Raw genomic sequence first — 14,889 nt, 5'->3', positions numbered from 1 at the left:
CAGATAAGGTGAGAGGCTGAGGGAAACGTGGGCACCTGCATCAGAGGAAGGCACATGCACCTTGTATTGGATGATATTTCAATAGAAATTGGATTCTGCATTTGCACTTTGACTGCATGCACACTGTTTTGGACTGCTCAGAAATTTTCCAGCACAGAGACTATTTTTGCACATTTTTACTTGGAAGCTTAGAATTGTATTTTGCACATTCGTTTTTGGCACAGACATTTTGCACCATTGCTCATTTGCACCATTGATGCCTATGTATTTGCTCAATGGCACATTTGTTTAGTTTTGCAATTTTGAACAGGAAGAATTGGGCAAAGATAATTATTCTTTACAATTTATTTGCTCATTTGTCTAGTTCTGCAACTTTGCACAAGTATTTATTGGGCACAGATTGTAATGCATCTTTGCACAGGATCATTTGGCATGCCATTTACATTATATTATTTGCAGTGTTTTTTCTAGACTATACATTTTAGTAAGCGCCACCTCTATTTCCTTATTATATTGCTTTTAGTGTGTGAACACCTTATTGGTGGCTGCTGCTTTCTACCTTTTATTATTAGTTTTTAGATTCGCTTTTACCCTTGTGGTTTGCGCATTAATACCCCCCTTTTATTAATAATATCTACATATACCCTGATTTCTCAGCAGAAGTACAACGCCAGCGCATATCCTTTGTGGCGGTGAAAGACCATCTTCGCACTGAAGGCCTCCCCTACGCAATGCTCTTCCCTGCTAAACTGAGGATTATCTATGAAGGCAAAGCTCACTTCTGCTCCTGTTCTAAAGAAGCCATGACCTGGATAGACGCACGCTCTGGAAAACAACCCAGACAACGCTGAAATTGAAGCCACCAGCCGATGTCCCTATGGTTCTCCATACCTCTGTGTTCATCCTATTTGATGTCTGCTGGAGCACCTACAGGATTTCTCTATCCTCTGACTATTACATACATATTTGATGGGGCTACTCAGTGGCCCGTACTTCTTTTACCGCCCCCCCCCCCCTCCTTTTTTTTTTTTATAATAGTCACCCTGCATTTGCGGTAACCCTGGCAGATGTCCTAGCCAGCAATATCCCTTGACATTCCTACAGTTTGCACATGCTGTGCCTTACATGCCTGTTACTATTTGTGCCTTATATAACAGGTGAATCCTATATCCTGCTAGACAGACACGCGCACTTTACTTAGGAGCCTTCCTGGAACTGCTACCTCCCTCGTACCAGTAGGTGGTGAGTTCACAGGTATTTCTGTTACCTCTCATGACTGTTGCTGAGGGTTTTTTTTCTGTTCAGGGAACCAAAGCACACTGTGTTTGGGTTGGTAGAGTAGGGTGGAGGGATGGAGAGGGAATGTTTTTCACTTTACTTCCACTTATGCTCTGGTTGCTGGGAATGACTGGACCCTCAGTTTTTTTTTTCTGTTGATCTTTATGCTCGTATGCATGCTTCCTTTTTGAAGCCATTGCATTTTTACTCCAGATGGTACTACAGACAATGTCTTGTCATGTTGCATTTCACTATGGCCCTCCCTATGATATGCCAACTATGGTTTCCTATGGCTAATGTGTTAAAACTTATTTCCTGGAATGTTAGGGGTTTGAACGCACCTCACTGCCTTCAAGAAACCCACGTTACCAATACTACGCTGATAACCAAACGTCCCTGGTTGGCTACTTAATACCACGCTACCCACACCAACTACTCCAGTGGGGTCTTGATCTTGCTAGCGAAGTCCCTCCCGGCAGAAATTTTACTGGTAAAGACAGACCCCTGCTGTGAGATTCATTATAAAATTACCCTCCGGGTAATCTCTAGTTTTCACACTGGTGAATGTATACGTTCCTCCTCCATTCTCCACAGATATTCTCTCCCACTTGTCCCCATTACTGTCCACATCCCCTGGTCCCCTACTGTTTGTAGGAGACTTCAATGCTGTATTTGACCCTGCCATGGCCCACTTGAAGGGAGGGGGCAGGCCCTACCCCTCATTTGTTGACTGGACCCAAGTGTATGGCCTTCCTGGGCTATGGCGATGGAAGCACCCGGACAAGCGGCACTTCTGCCACTTTCACTCCTTCCACACCATGTCTCGCATAGATCTGCCATTTTCCCCAGCAGATGTACTCCCCATTGTTCAAACAGTCTCCTATCTACCCAGGGGGATTGCCTTTCGTAAATAACCCCCATTGTTTGTGTTTTATTCAGATATCCGTGAGTGCTGCTGTTACCTTCATAAAATGTATTTTTATATTAGTTTACACTAAGACACCTTTCACACGGTAGGCCTTTTTCAGGCACTTTAGCGCTAAAAATAGCCTCATTTGCAATCCCAGTGTGAAAGTCCGAGTGCTTTCACATTGAGGTGCTATGCTGGCAGGATGTAAAAAAAAATAAAAAAAGTCCTGCAAGCAGCTTCTTTGAAGTGCCCCTGCCCATTGAAATTAATGGGCAGCGCCGTCTAAGCACCTCGACAGTGGCGCTTTTAACCCTTTATTCAGCTGATAGTTGGGGTTAAAAGCTAGGCTAAAAAGTTAGGCTTGCTCCATGTTGAGGACCACAATGGCCCTTGAACGCTGGGGTAGTCTCAGACAGTCCATGGTGTTCAACGACAGTAATCATTTTTTGGATGTTGGTCACTGGCTACCTCCCAACAATGAAGGCCTAGTCATTTGGGAAAGATTTTAGATAAATCGATCCATTATCATCATAACCATGGATTAACTTCCAATAGGATAATTTATGCGTTTAGAAACACTAAATATATATGATTTATTTCAGGAAGATTTAGAGACAGTTAAAAACCCACCCATTTGTTGCGTTTAATTGATCAAAAAAACATTTAGTATAGTAATGGGAGAAACTTAAGTTAAATCAGTGGGTGCACATTTCAAGTTCTCCAGTGCATAAGCTATACACGTGATGTGGTGGGAGAATCATCCTACTTGAACAAGACTGACCAGGATTCAGCCAGCATCACACTTATTTTTGTAAGCTTACAGTATATATAAAGTCTAAAAAACTCCTTTACGTTTTAATGGTATAGGGACGGGTTAGCAATCTTGTCAGGTTTTTATTGTGGTCTGCTGTCACTGGAATGGAAATCTTATAATTTGATTCTCCTCATTTTAGAGTAATTTCCTCGCATTTACTGTTGTGTCCTAAAGAAAGGGAGTGAAGGGAAAGATGTAAAAAAATTTTTACACTTACCTATTAATTTTACACGACCTGAAGATAGTAATGCTGGATCATCTTTTTTCACATTATTTACAGAATCATCTACCAATTCCTTGATATGGTCGATTCCCACTACTTGTCCCTTGGGTCCAACCTCGAAAACAGAAAATGAGTCTTGAATTTTTTTTTTTTTATAAGATCGTGATCTCATTAAAAATATATCTTCAAGCATGCACAATTTGGCATTGCAAATAACAATGTTGAGCAAAATGAAGTAGCCCATAAAAAAATATCAACGATGTCAATAATTCATTCGAATTGTTTGCGAATATTTAATACACACTGTTCTTAGTTACATTAACACACCGTCCATTTTAAAGGTTATTAAATTGTTTGGGTTTTTCATATGCTACATATCATCGGATTAGTGTGGTACAAGCTGCTTTCCCTCAGCTTTGGCTCCAATGCTGCACACAAGGGCATACTAATAAGGCAGGGAATGCGATATCACCAAAAATCTACAAGTGATTTACAACAACCACATGAACCAGGAAAATTAACCTAAAAACGTAAGTTCTCAATAAAAGCCTGAAACTAAAATTGCTCATGCACAGTAGACACCATAAGGTAGAAGACTGCATATCTGCAAATACAAGGAGAATAATAGGAGACATGTTTAAGCTAGGGCTGGTTCGGGGTGAGAGAGAGAGAGAGAGAGAGAGAGAAAGAGAGAGAGAGAAAGAGAGAGAGAGAGAAAGAGAGAGAGAGAAAGAGAAAGAGAAAGAGAAAGAGAAGAGAGAGAGAGAGATCTCCATACTGCCTCTGGGTCACTGGCAGGAAACAGTCTTCAGTTTGCAGAGTAGCCAGTCTTTGCTACTCATCTCTTTAGCATGTTTCTGGTCTGGTTGTGCAGGATTTTGTCCCCACTTCTGTAGGCAGCTTCCCTAACCTACCCGAGTCATTTTAGTAATGCTGTAAACAATTGCTACTTATTGTTGAATGTCCAGACAGACTTGGTGGGTGCACACACCTTCACAAAAGTGTATTTTTTCCCAGACGGAATGTTGGCTCAAACTTGTGTTGCATACAAATAGTCACACAAATGTGGTCGGAAATTTCAAACATCAAGAACGCGGTGACAACACGACAAGGAGCCGAGAAAAATGAAGTTCAATGATTCAGAGCATGCGTATGATTTTTGTGCGTTGGAACTGCATACAGGAAGATCATAATTTCTGACAAGAACTTTTCCCGTTGGAAAATTTGAGACCCAGCTCTCAAATTTTTGCCGTCAGAAATTCCGACAGCAAATGTCCGATGGGGCCTACACACGGTCGGAATTTCCAACCAAAAGCTCACATTGAACTTTTGTCGAAAATTCCGATCGTGTGTACGCGGCATAAGGGTTGATACATATCTTTGGCCACAGCCTCAAAAAACACTCCCGTCAAAGCAGGCCTGTAGCGCCAACTTTGTCCACCTCTTCAGTGTCTTGACTTAAGTTTTTTCATATTTAATTTTTTTGCCTATTGGATTGATGGGAAAAACTATGCAGTGTTCAAAGAGTCCCTAGGCAGCACAGAGAACAGAGCAGTAATCAATCTTTATTTTGGTGTAGCAATGGTCCAAAGCATTTTCGTCCCTGGAGGAACATGGGTTGTCTATATTTTGCCAGTTGGTTACTTTTCTGTTAACATCCCAAAGGAAGATAAGGAGGAGGCCTGGAAGGGTCTGTTCTATGCCGCTTACTTGCTTAGCGACATATTCCAATACCTTCCTGACACAGGCTTGAGGTGGGATGTAGACACCAACAAGAAAAAAGGAGGAAAACTCCAGGAGCTTAATCCAAGGGGCCCAGTTGGCCATTCGGTCTAATAACTGCTGTAATTTGTTTTTCTAAAATGTTCTTTTTAACCCTAGTCTTCATTTCATGGAAATTTAAGACTAGAGATCCCTACACCTTGGCAATATTCTGTTTAGAGCCTGTAAAAACAAATACCAATAATTTAGACTGAGGTGAAGAAATTTCAATTAGTGTTTGGTTTTTATTTGAGACTATGGTCCCAGCTCTCTTCAGGTCATTGACCAGGTCCTGCCGTGTAGTTCTGAGCTGATCTCTCACCTTCCTCATGATCATTGATGCCCCATGAGGTGAGATCTTGCATGGAGCCCCAGACCGAGGAAGATGGACCATCTTGGACTTCTTCCATTTTCTAATAATTGCTCCAACAGTTGTTGCCTTCTCACCAAGCTGCTTGCCTATTGTCCTGTAGCCCATCCCAGCCTTGTGCAGGTCTAAAATTTTATCCCTGATGTCCTTACACAGCTCTCTGGTCTTGGCCATTGTGGAGAGGTTGGAGTCAGTTTGAGTGTGTGGATAGTTTTTTTTTTAATACAGGTAACAAGTTCAAACAGGTGCTGTTAATACAGGTAATGAGTGGAGAACAGGAGGGCTTTTTGAAGAAAAAATAACAGAAATAACTCAGAGATGGAATTCTTACTGGTTGGTAGGTGATCAAATACTTATGTAATGCAATAAAATGCTGTATTTATTGGCGTATAACACTCACTTTTTTAACCTGAAAATAGAGTGTAAACTGTGCCTGCGTGTTATACGCAGGGGGCTGTGGAAAGTTTTTTCCTGAAACTTCCCTCTTAAAGTTAGGGTGCGTGTTATACGCCTGTGCGTGTTATACGCCGATAAATACGGTATTTAAAAATCATACAATGTGATTTTTTAAATTTTTGTTTTAGATTCCGTCTCACAGTTAAAGAGTACCTATGATAAAAATTACAGACCTCTGCATGCTTTGTAAGTAGGAAAACTTGCAAAATCGGCAGTATATCAAATACTTGTTCTCCCCACTGCATGTGTGGTGGTACTTGATGTGGGTCAGTAATGATAGGTAGGGCTTAGTGGGCCATCGCAACATTTTAACATGAATGAAGGTGTCACATCAATGTTGTATGTTAGCAGTTTTTTTAATAAAATATAATCTGAAGGTACTGAAAATTCTGTATGAGGAAGCTCAAAATTTGTCTTGGAAAAAACTGGAAAGGTTTAATGCCATCTGAAGACTAGAATCAAAATAAATTATATATTATTCATATGAATTCAAAGATTAAAAAGGACACTGACATCTGGTTTGGATCTGTTGGGGGGGGGGGGGTGGCTTACCCCATGCTGTTTTTTTTTCACAATTTTTTACATTCAGAGGGGAAGCACACTGACAGCTGAGGACTCATCGGTTGTTAAAGATGCCGGAGCCAGCTTCGCGGCCCCCTCCTTAGCAACCAGCTATATAAAGTAAAAAAAATGGCGGTAAAAACACGGTACTTGCATTTTGGATGCAGGTCCTCTGAAGTCTATTACATGCAAAATGTTGCATTTTGTGGGGGGAAAAAGTCCCCAACCCTTTCCAAAAACACAGAGGTACAAAAAATGCATTGATGTGAACATGTTCCATAGGAACCCATGTTAAAAAAGTTCCCTGCATTTCTGCAAAATACATAAAAAAACGCATTAGTGTGAACAAAGCCTTAGACCTCCCTCTGCTTGAAGTCAAGGGTCAGGAGTATTCAACTTAAAAGCAGAAGTCCAGCCTGAGCTCATTCGACTGGGCTACTCCTATGGATCATAGGCGTGCAATTCATTTTGCACTCCTGTGACCCATTTTCAACAGAGAGTGGGCTGAAATTCGCTCTCTGCTGACGTCACAGAAATTAGTCCAGGCACAGTGTCATCACGACAAAAAAGCCTGGATCCACCAGGTGCCTGGACGGATTCCAGTCTCAGCCTCACAGCGGGCGCTGAAAGTCTACAGCTCTCTGCTCGGGGAGCTGTAAGAACGGAGCCTTTGGAGGTGTTCGATCGCTCAGTTCTCAGTGAAGAGGTGCCAGGGGACAGATGCAGCACCCCCCTAGGCAAGTATGAAACAAAAAAAAACACAACAAAAAACAAACAGTGTATATACTCGAGTATAAGCCGAGGTACCTAATTTTACCACAAAAAAACTGGGAAAACGTATTAATTGGAGTATAAGCTGAGGGTGAGAATGCAGCAGCTACTGTGAGCGGAAAAGAGGGTCAACAATGCCCATTTGCACGCCTCACTGTGCCCATTGCAACCTCACTGTGCCCATTGTCAGTGTACCTAAAATTGAGGGGCTGCGGGCATCCATTCATGGTTTAAAACTCGCGGCCTCCTCCTGGTCCCCTCCATGATAGGCGTTTCTCAGCAGACACAGTTCCACCTATCACGGACGTTCTCTAATCCTCTTGTCTGAGGATGAAAAGGCGTCCGTGATTGGCAGAACACTGAACACAGTGTCTGCTAGGATGGGTGAGGATGAGAGAACGTTCGTAATAGGAGTTTCTCAGCAGACACAGTGCCGCCTATCACGAAAGGGACCAGGAGAAGACCACAAGTTCTAAAACTATGAACGCCCGCAGCCTCTCAATTTTAGGTACACTGACTCGAGTATAAGCCGAGGGGGGCATTTTCAGCCCAAAAAAAGGGCTAAAAAACTTGGCTTATACTCGAGTATATACGGTACTTCTCTTTTAAACATATGGCTCTTGACTGGTTGGTCTTTTCTCTGAACATGTTCTGTCAGACCAAGCTTCCTTTTCCTACAGTCAAGGGTTAGGTACACCAAGCTTTACCCATTCCTTATTTTTTTTTTTTACCACATTAGCTGTTGTATCTAGTATCTACTGCCAGTTGATTTACCGTTTCACCCGTTTTTGGTGGATGGTTAGTTGTTCCTCCATTCGCCAAATGAGACCCATAGCTGTATTAGATAGAACTTTCACACCAGTGCGATTTGACAATTCAAAGTCGCATGAAAAGTCGAACCCCATTGCTGGCAATGGAACAGTTTAGATCATTGCGACTCAAGTCGCGGCGACTTTGAAAAAGATTTCTGCACTATTTTTGCATTGCGACTGGTATTGACTTCTGTTAAATGAGGTCTGGAGGTCCAAAATTGCACTATTCTGGGGCTTTGAAATGCGTGCTGAAGTAGCGCAATTTCAAAGCTGCACTGGTGTGAACCAGCACTTAGTGGTGAGTATATGATCAAGACTGGAGCATGAGATTCATTCTTAGTGTCCTCCCCTTGCCAGTTTGCAAATTGCTTATCCCTTTTTCTTTTTATCAAGCCTCTAATGGCTTCAGATACTAGCTGGATACACACAATTTCCTTTAGATTTTTTTCCTTAAGAATTACCAAAATCATATAAACCTTAACAGTCTCAATTTGTATGCAATCAGATAGGCCCTTGTACTACAAAAAGTTGTATAGTTAGTATCCAGCTGTATAACCTCCACTATTGTTTGATCTCTTACTGGCTTTTGCCCACTGCTTGGTTGGACTGCCTTTGGGATGTCTCGACTGTCAAAGAATATGTACATTTTTCTCTCTCTCTCATGTTTGTACTTACCGTACATATAATATAAATATTTTTCTCGAAGTCCAATGAGGGACACAAGTCCCATCCGTCTGTTATTGGCTCCTATATTGCTTCAGCACAAAACTGAAGCATGGTGATTGAAGGGGAAAGATGAGGAGGGGGGGGGTGTTAACAGGAGCTGGGTTAATGTTTTTTGAATGACAGTGTCCCAACCTTCTGTAGACAGCAGTATTCCCCAATGGTCCAAGTTTCTACAATTCCTGTGTTCCTCAATGGGCTTACACAGAAACAGTAAGTGCAAAAGTTGTATTTTGTTTGGGTTCCATTATTGTTCAGGTTGTTCTAAAACTGGCAACCTAAACACTTTTCTATACTTAATATAAATGAAATGCGGGGGCTCCTGCACATGGGCAGTTTTCTATGCTACTGGCCCATGCCTACTGTCCTGTTTTGGCCTGTGATCATGGTCCTGTGTGTTGTAACCACACAGTTAGAATCTCCCCCCCCCCCCCCCCCAAGCAAGGTCATTCTGCGAATTCAATTCTGCCACATAAATGACTCATTCAGGGTAGGTGTAAACAATGGGCAGCAGCCCCTCAGCTAGCTACACATTGTTGATATTTACATGTTAGTCTAAGTGGTGGTGGCCAATAATAGGGTCCATGTATACATGTAAATGTTAGCACACGTTACATGCATACAGCATATAGACATTTTTATGCATAAAAATATGTTCATGTGCATGGGGGAATAAGGTGTGATAAAAATGAGATGTAAGCAATATTAACCACTTAAGCCCCAGACCAATATGCTGCCTAAAGACCCAAGGGGTTTTTACAGTTCGGGACTGCGTCACTTTAACAGACAATTGCGCGCTCGTGCGACGTGGCTCCCAAACAAAATTGGCGTCTTTTTTCCCACAAATAGAGCTTTCTTTTGGTGGTATTTGATCACCTCTGCGTTTTTTATTTTTTGCGCTATAAACAAAAATAGAGCGACAATTTTGAAAAAAATGCAATATTTTTTACTTTTTGCTATAATAAATATCCCCCAAAACATATATATATAAAAAAAAAAAATTTCCTCAGTTTAGGCCGATACGTATTCTACCTATTTTTGGTAAAAAAAATAAAAAAAAAAAAATCGCAATAATCGTTTATCGGTTGGTTTGCACAAAATTTATAGCGTTTACAAAATAGGGGATAGTTTTATTGCATTTTATTATTATTTTTTTTTTTTTACTACTAATGGCGGCGATCAGCGTTTTTTTTTCGTGACTGCGACATTATGGCGGACACTTCGGACAATTTTGACACATTTTTGGGACCATTGTCATTTTCACAGCAAAAAATGCATTTAAATTGCATTCTTTATTGTGAAAATGACAGTTGCAGTTTGGGAGTTAAACACAGGGGCGCTGTAACATTTAGGGTTCACTTTGTGTGCGTTTGTTTACAACTGTAGGGGGGTGTGGCTGTAGGACTGGCATCATCGATCGAGTCTCCCTAATAAAAGGGATCACTCGATCGATGCGCCGCCATAGTGAAGCACGGGGAAGCCGTGTTTACACACGGCTCTCCCCTTTCTTTAGCTCCAGGGAAGCCGTGTTTACACACGGCTCTCCCCGTTCTTCAGCTCCGGGGCGGCTATAAACGAATAGCCGCGCCGTCGTCCCGGATCGCTCCCCGAGGCTTACCGACCGCCGCATGTACGGGGGGGGGGGGGTCCCCGACCCACGTCAAGCAGAGGACATATAGGTACGTGCATGTGCCTGTCCGTGCCATTCTGCTGACGTATATTTACATGAGGAGGTCGGCAAGTGGTTAAAGGCGCAATACGAGTGTCTTTGAACACTTTTGGCTTGTCCTGGAGAGGTTTTATCTTTAGGTCTCATGCACACTGGACGTTTTTACAGCAGCTGTTTTTGGCAGTAGATGTTTTTTTCTACAGTCAATAAACTCTCCATGTTATCCTATGTGTCCATGCACACATAGGCTGTTAGCAGTTTTGGGCAGTGGCGTTTTTGAGCAGTAAAAAAAAACCCCCAAAACTAGTGGGTTCTGAGAGACGTTTTTCAGCTGTAAAAACGCTTATAAACGCTCAAAAATGTCACTCACCAACGTTTTTTTTTTTTGTTCAATGGATCAAAAACCTTAAATGCTTTTTTTTTCTTAAACCAAAAAACGCTAAAAATGCTAACGCGGAAAAACGTTGAAAAAAGCTGATAAAACTCACTGCAAAGCTACTGGCGTTTTAACATTATTTTAACGTCCAGTGTGCATGAGGCCTCAATGGCAAAAGTTGCCCTGTGTAGTTAAAAACAAAGATTGAAACTGAAAGAAAATCTCTGATGAGATACATATGGCAAAAGAAAATAAAAAAAATCTAAAGTGAAAAAAAAAAAAAGTTATGCCTTTATTTCTACCTAAAGCAAAACTGTGTTCCCAATAGTTTCTCTATTATAAACACGATGGCTTCATACACAGTTGTACATAAATAGCAACGTCTGAGGGCAGTGTGATACATCAGGAATTGCTGTCAGCTGGGGTCTGCTTTCATTCCTGTAATCCTTTCCCTGCAAGACTGCAGCCAACATCTACTGCCAAGCATTTCACCTCACAAAATAGAAACCTATAGTTGTCATACTGAAAGACCTCAGATGGCCCCATGTGGCTGCTTCTCAAAGCACACAGTACTATTTTTACTGTATACAGTATTTCCTCATGCTTCAAACTGAAAGACTTCTAAATTGTTTAGCATTCTGGCACAATTAGCTGTGAATTTAAGTAGTTACATCTGAGTTTAATTTTTCCGTTTTAAAAATTGTTCCGATTTTGCAGAGTTGTAGAAATGTAAAATAATATCAGTTTGGACAGTAAATTGTCAGAAAATTAAGACCTACTACCATGGCTATTCCCACACAAAAGTGTACAAAAGATTTTTAGCACATAAAAGTGTGGAACTTCAAACAATTATTTTGGCCACCAGACGAAATAGACCGTTTCACAAAAAATGCATAGGCATCAGACCGGTAACAACTGCTTGAAGTCAAATGATGTACCCGGTACGTGATTTGGCAGCACGTGATTAATATTGTAAAAGATGAACTAAAGCGCTAGCCAACAGTGAATTAAATAAATGACTAGTGTAGAAAACAAATTGCTGCTCAAATCTAGTATGTGCTAACAACAAAACAAAAAGGTATGGAAATTAAAGTGATGAGCGCAAATTGAAACACTAAAAGTAAACAGTAGGACAGTAAATACTGATAAAATTACAATCTATAATGTGGAATCATAAAAGTTATGAAAACTATTCACATAACACCCAGACACTAAAAAGTGAAAAGTGTAAATGTTCTAAAGTGAAAACAAAAATAAAGTCCAAAAATAAGGTAAGTACAAAAACTGGTTCAAAAGCTCCTGCCCATGGATGACAATGCAACAATCTGGATTGATCTTCACAGGAATTGAGCTCACAGAGCGCTTACCTCCCAACAGCAGAAAATGCGCCTGGACAAATCCTCAAACCACTGGTATGGAGACTGGGGCGTCCTCTGTATGTAGAAGCAATCCAGGTCCACATACGATAGGGTCAGCTCACCACGACAACCATGAGTATTAACATGATTAGAGTAAAGAAATAGAAACTCCCATCGTGAAATATGTAAAAACTCAAATGGTTTAATGAAGCTAAAAACTTGCTTACAAGCAAAAACGGGTAAAAACGCCAAACACAGACACTTCTGGTGGGACGGAGGGGGTAGCACGTTACTTCCGGTCATGTCTGGAACCTTACGCGTTGCATCACGTGACTTCATCAGAGGTTGGTCACGTGACGCAACGCGTAAGGTTTCAGACGTGACCGGAAGTGACGTGCTACCCCGTCCGTCCCACCGGAAGTGTCTGTTTGGCGTTTTTGCTCGTAAGCAAGTTTTTAGCTTCATTAAACCATTTGAGTTTTTACATATTTCACAATGGGAGTTTCCATTTCTTTACTCTATTCATGTTAATACTCATGGTTGTCGTGGTGAGCTGACCCTATCGTATGTGGACCTGGATTGCTTCTACATACAGAGGATGCCCCAGTCTCCATACCAGTGGTTTGAGGATTTGTCCAGGCGCATTTTCTGCTGTTGGGAGGTAAGCGCTCTGAGCTCAATTCCTGTGAAGATCCATCCAGATTGTTGCATTGTCATCCATGGGCAGGAGCTTTTGAACCAGTTTTTGCACTTACCTTATTTTTGGACTTTATTTTTGTTTCACTTTAGAACATTTACACTTTTCACTTTTTAGTGTCTGGGTGTTGTGAATAATTTTCATAACTTTTATGATTCCACATTATAGATTGTAATTTTATCAGTATTTACTGTCCTACTGTTTACTTTTAGACCCCTTTCACACTGGGGCGTTTTTCGGGCGTTTTTTAGGCGCTTTGGCGTTTAAAAAAAGCCTGTAAAGCGCCTGAAAGAAGCCTCATCTGCAATCCCAATGTGAAAGCCCAAGTGCTTTCAGAGGCCTTTCACACTGCCAGCGCCCGAAAAACGCTGGTAAAGCGCTGCTAAGACCCCTTTCACACTGAGGCGCTTTTCAGGCGCTTTGGCGTTTAAAAAAAGCTTCCTCAATGGGAAGGGGGCTTTAGGAGCGGTGTATTAACCGCTCCTAAAGCGCTGCAAAGAAGCTGCATGCAGGACTTTTTTTGACGCCCTGCCAGCTCAGCGCCTCAGTGTGAAAACACTCAGGCTTTCACATTGGGATTGCAGATGCAGCTTCTTTCAGGTGCTTTTTTTAACGCTAAGACCACTTTCACACTGGGGTGTTTTTCAGGCGCTTTAGTGTGAAAGCACTCGAGCTTTCACATTGGGATTGCAGATGCAGCTTCTTTCAGGCGTTTTACAGGCGCTTTTTTTAACGCTAAAGCGCTTGAAAAATGCCCCAGTGTGAAAGGGCCCTTAGTGTTTCAATTTGCGCTCATCACTTTAATTTTCAAGTGATTAATATTGGCGGGGGAACCCCCCAAATCCATACCCGACCCCCCTTAGGCCATTTTTTATGGGAATGCTCTATAGCATTCCCAGTATTGTTATTAGTTGTTTATTATTCTTACATTTTAATTTTATTCCATACGTTTTTTGGCTCTGCGTAACTTCTGCATACTTTCAGCTATTAAGGCCATGCAACTGTTAAAATGTTCAGCTCTTTCAGCTAATGATGGGACTTCAACTTTTTTTCTACTATTTATACTTTTTAAAATATTAAGCTTTTAGACACTTTTTTTAACATTGAAGTCAATGAGAGCATGCTTCAAATCCTTAAAATCTTCTTCCGCTACCAAAAGTTTAAGCTCCTTCATACTTTCACCTACAGACACCAAACACACTTTAAAATGTTCACAAAATATTCAGCTATCCGGCTATATCTTTTTCAGTTTGATATCTTTTAAAGTTTTTGTGAAAAAGCCGTTTAAGTTTAGTTATTTTTTCAGGAAATTTTATTGATTAAACAGAAGGTCTATGGGGCTGGTTAGAGTGGATGATGTCATCGCTACAGCAAAGAACTTTAAAAAAAAAAATCTTTATAGAGAAGGAACAAATTGCTCTCATACCCACAATATCCACTTATTATACACAATTTATACATCAAAACTTAGGTATTTTTGTCTAGTTTCAGGCAATGTGCTCAGTTTTGCGATACGCCTTTTACTTTTGGCTGGTTGAGCTTCCAAATGACAAGAGTTCCACACTTTCTTCCATTGACGGTCATGTAAGAAATTCTTCAGGATTTCCCAGCGAAACGCACAGAGAACTTCTTTATTAAATCGCTGACATGCCCACATTAAGTTTATCAACATAAATGTCACACCAATACGTTCACAAATGTCGTGTGTTTCTAACGATGAAGTCGCTGTTTCGATAGCATGCACTGTTGTGGATTTATTAAGGCTTGTTTGAAGGGTTCTCAAAATCATTAGGTGTGGGGATTAAAGGGGTTGTAAAGGTAATTTTTTCCCCTAAATAGCTTCCTTTACCTCAGTGCAGTCCTCCTTCACTTACCTGGTGTGGAGAAAACCTCTTGAGGGGGCGAGCATGCAAGTCAGGTGCTGTGTGTTAGTGGGCATCCTGCTCACCCCTCCACCCTCAAGAGGCTCTCTTTACAACCCCTTTAATGATCAAAGAGAGGCTTTATAAGTACTGAAGGAACACTGCTTGTATGTCCTAAAGATATTGTAGTGGTTATGGTGAATGGCTTTGGTGTGGGCTTAGCAATTCAGCTATTCAGCATTCCCACG

The 14,889-nt window shown here is 41.2% G+C and overlaps 1 protein-coding gene across 5 annotated transcripts in view; it reads right to left on the bottom strand.

Moving 5' to 3' along the window:
- Window positions 1-14,889, bottom strand: part of PCMT1 (protein-L-isoaspartate (D-aspartate) O-methyltransferase) — a 93,323-nt gene that overhangs the window by 15,297 nt on the left and 63,137 nt on the right. For all 5 annotated transcript variants that reach the window (XM_040350547.1, XM_040350546.1, XM_040350545.1 and 2 more), the window contains one exon: window positions 3,220-3,340. In XM_040350547.1, the coding sequence (XP_040206481.1) occupies window positions 3,220-3,340 (121 nt within the window). The remainder of the gene's footprint in view (window positions 1-3,219; window positions 3,341-14,889) is intronic.

This window comes from Rana temporaria, chromosome 4 (assembly GCF_905171775.1).
Source record: "Rana temporaria chromosome 4, aRanTem1.1, whole genome shotgun sequence".
In the NCBI taxonomy this organism is placed as follows: domain Eukaryota; kingdom Metazoa; phylum Chordata; class Amphibia; order Anura; family Ranidae; genus Rana; species Rana temporaria.
This window is presented reverse-complemented; position numbering and strand designations above follow the sequence as displayed.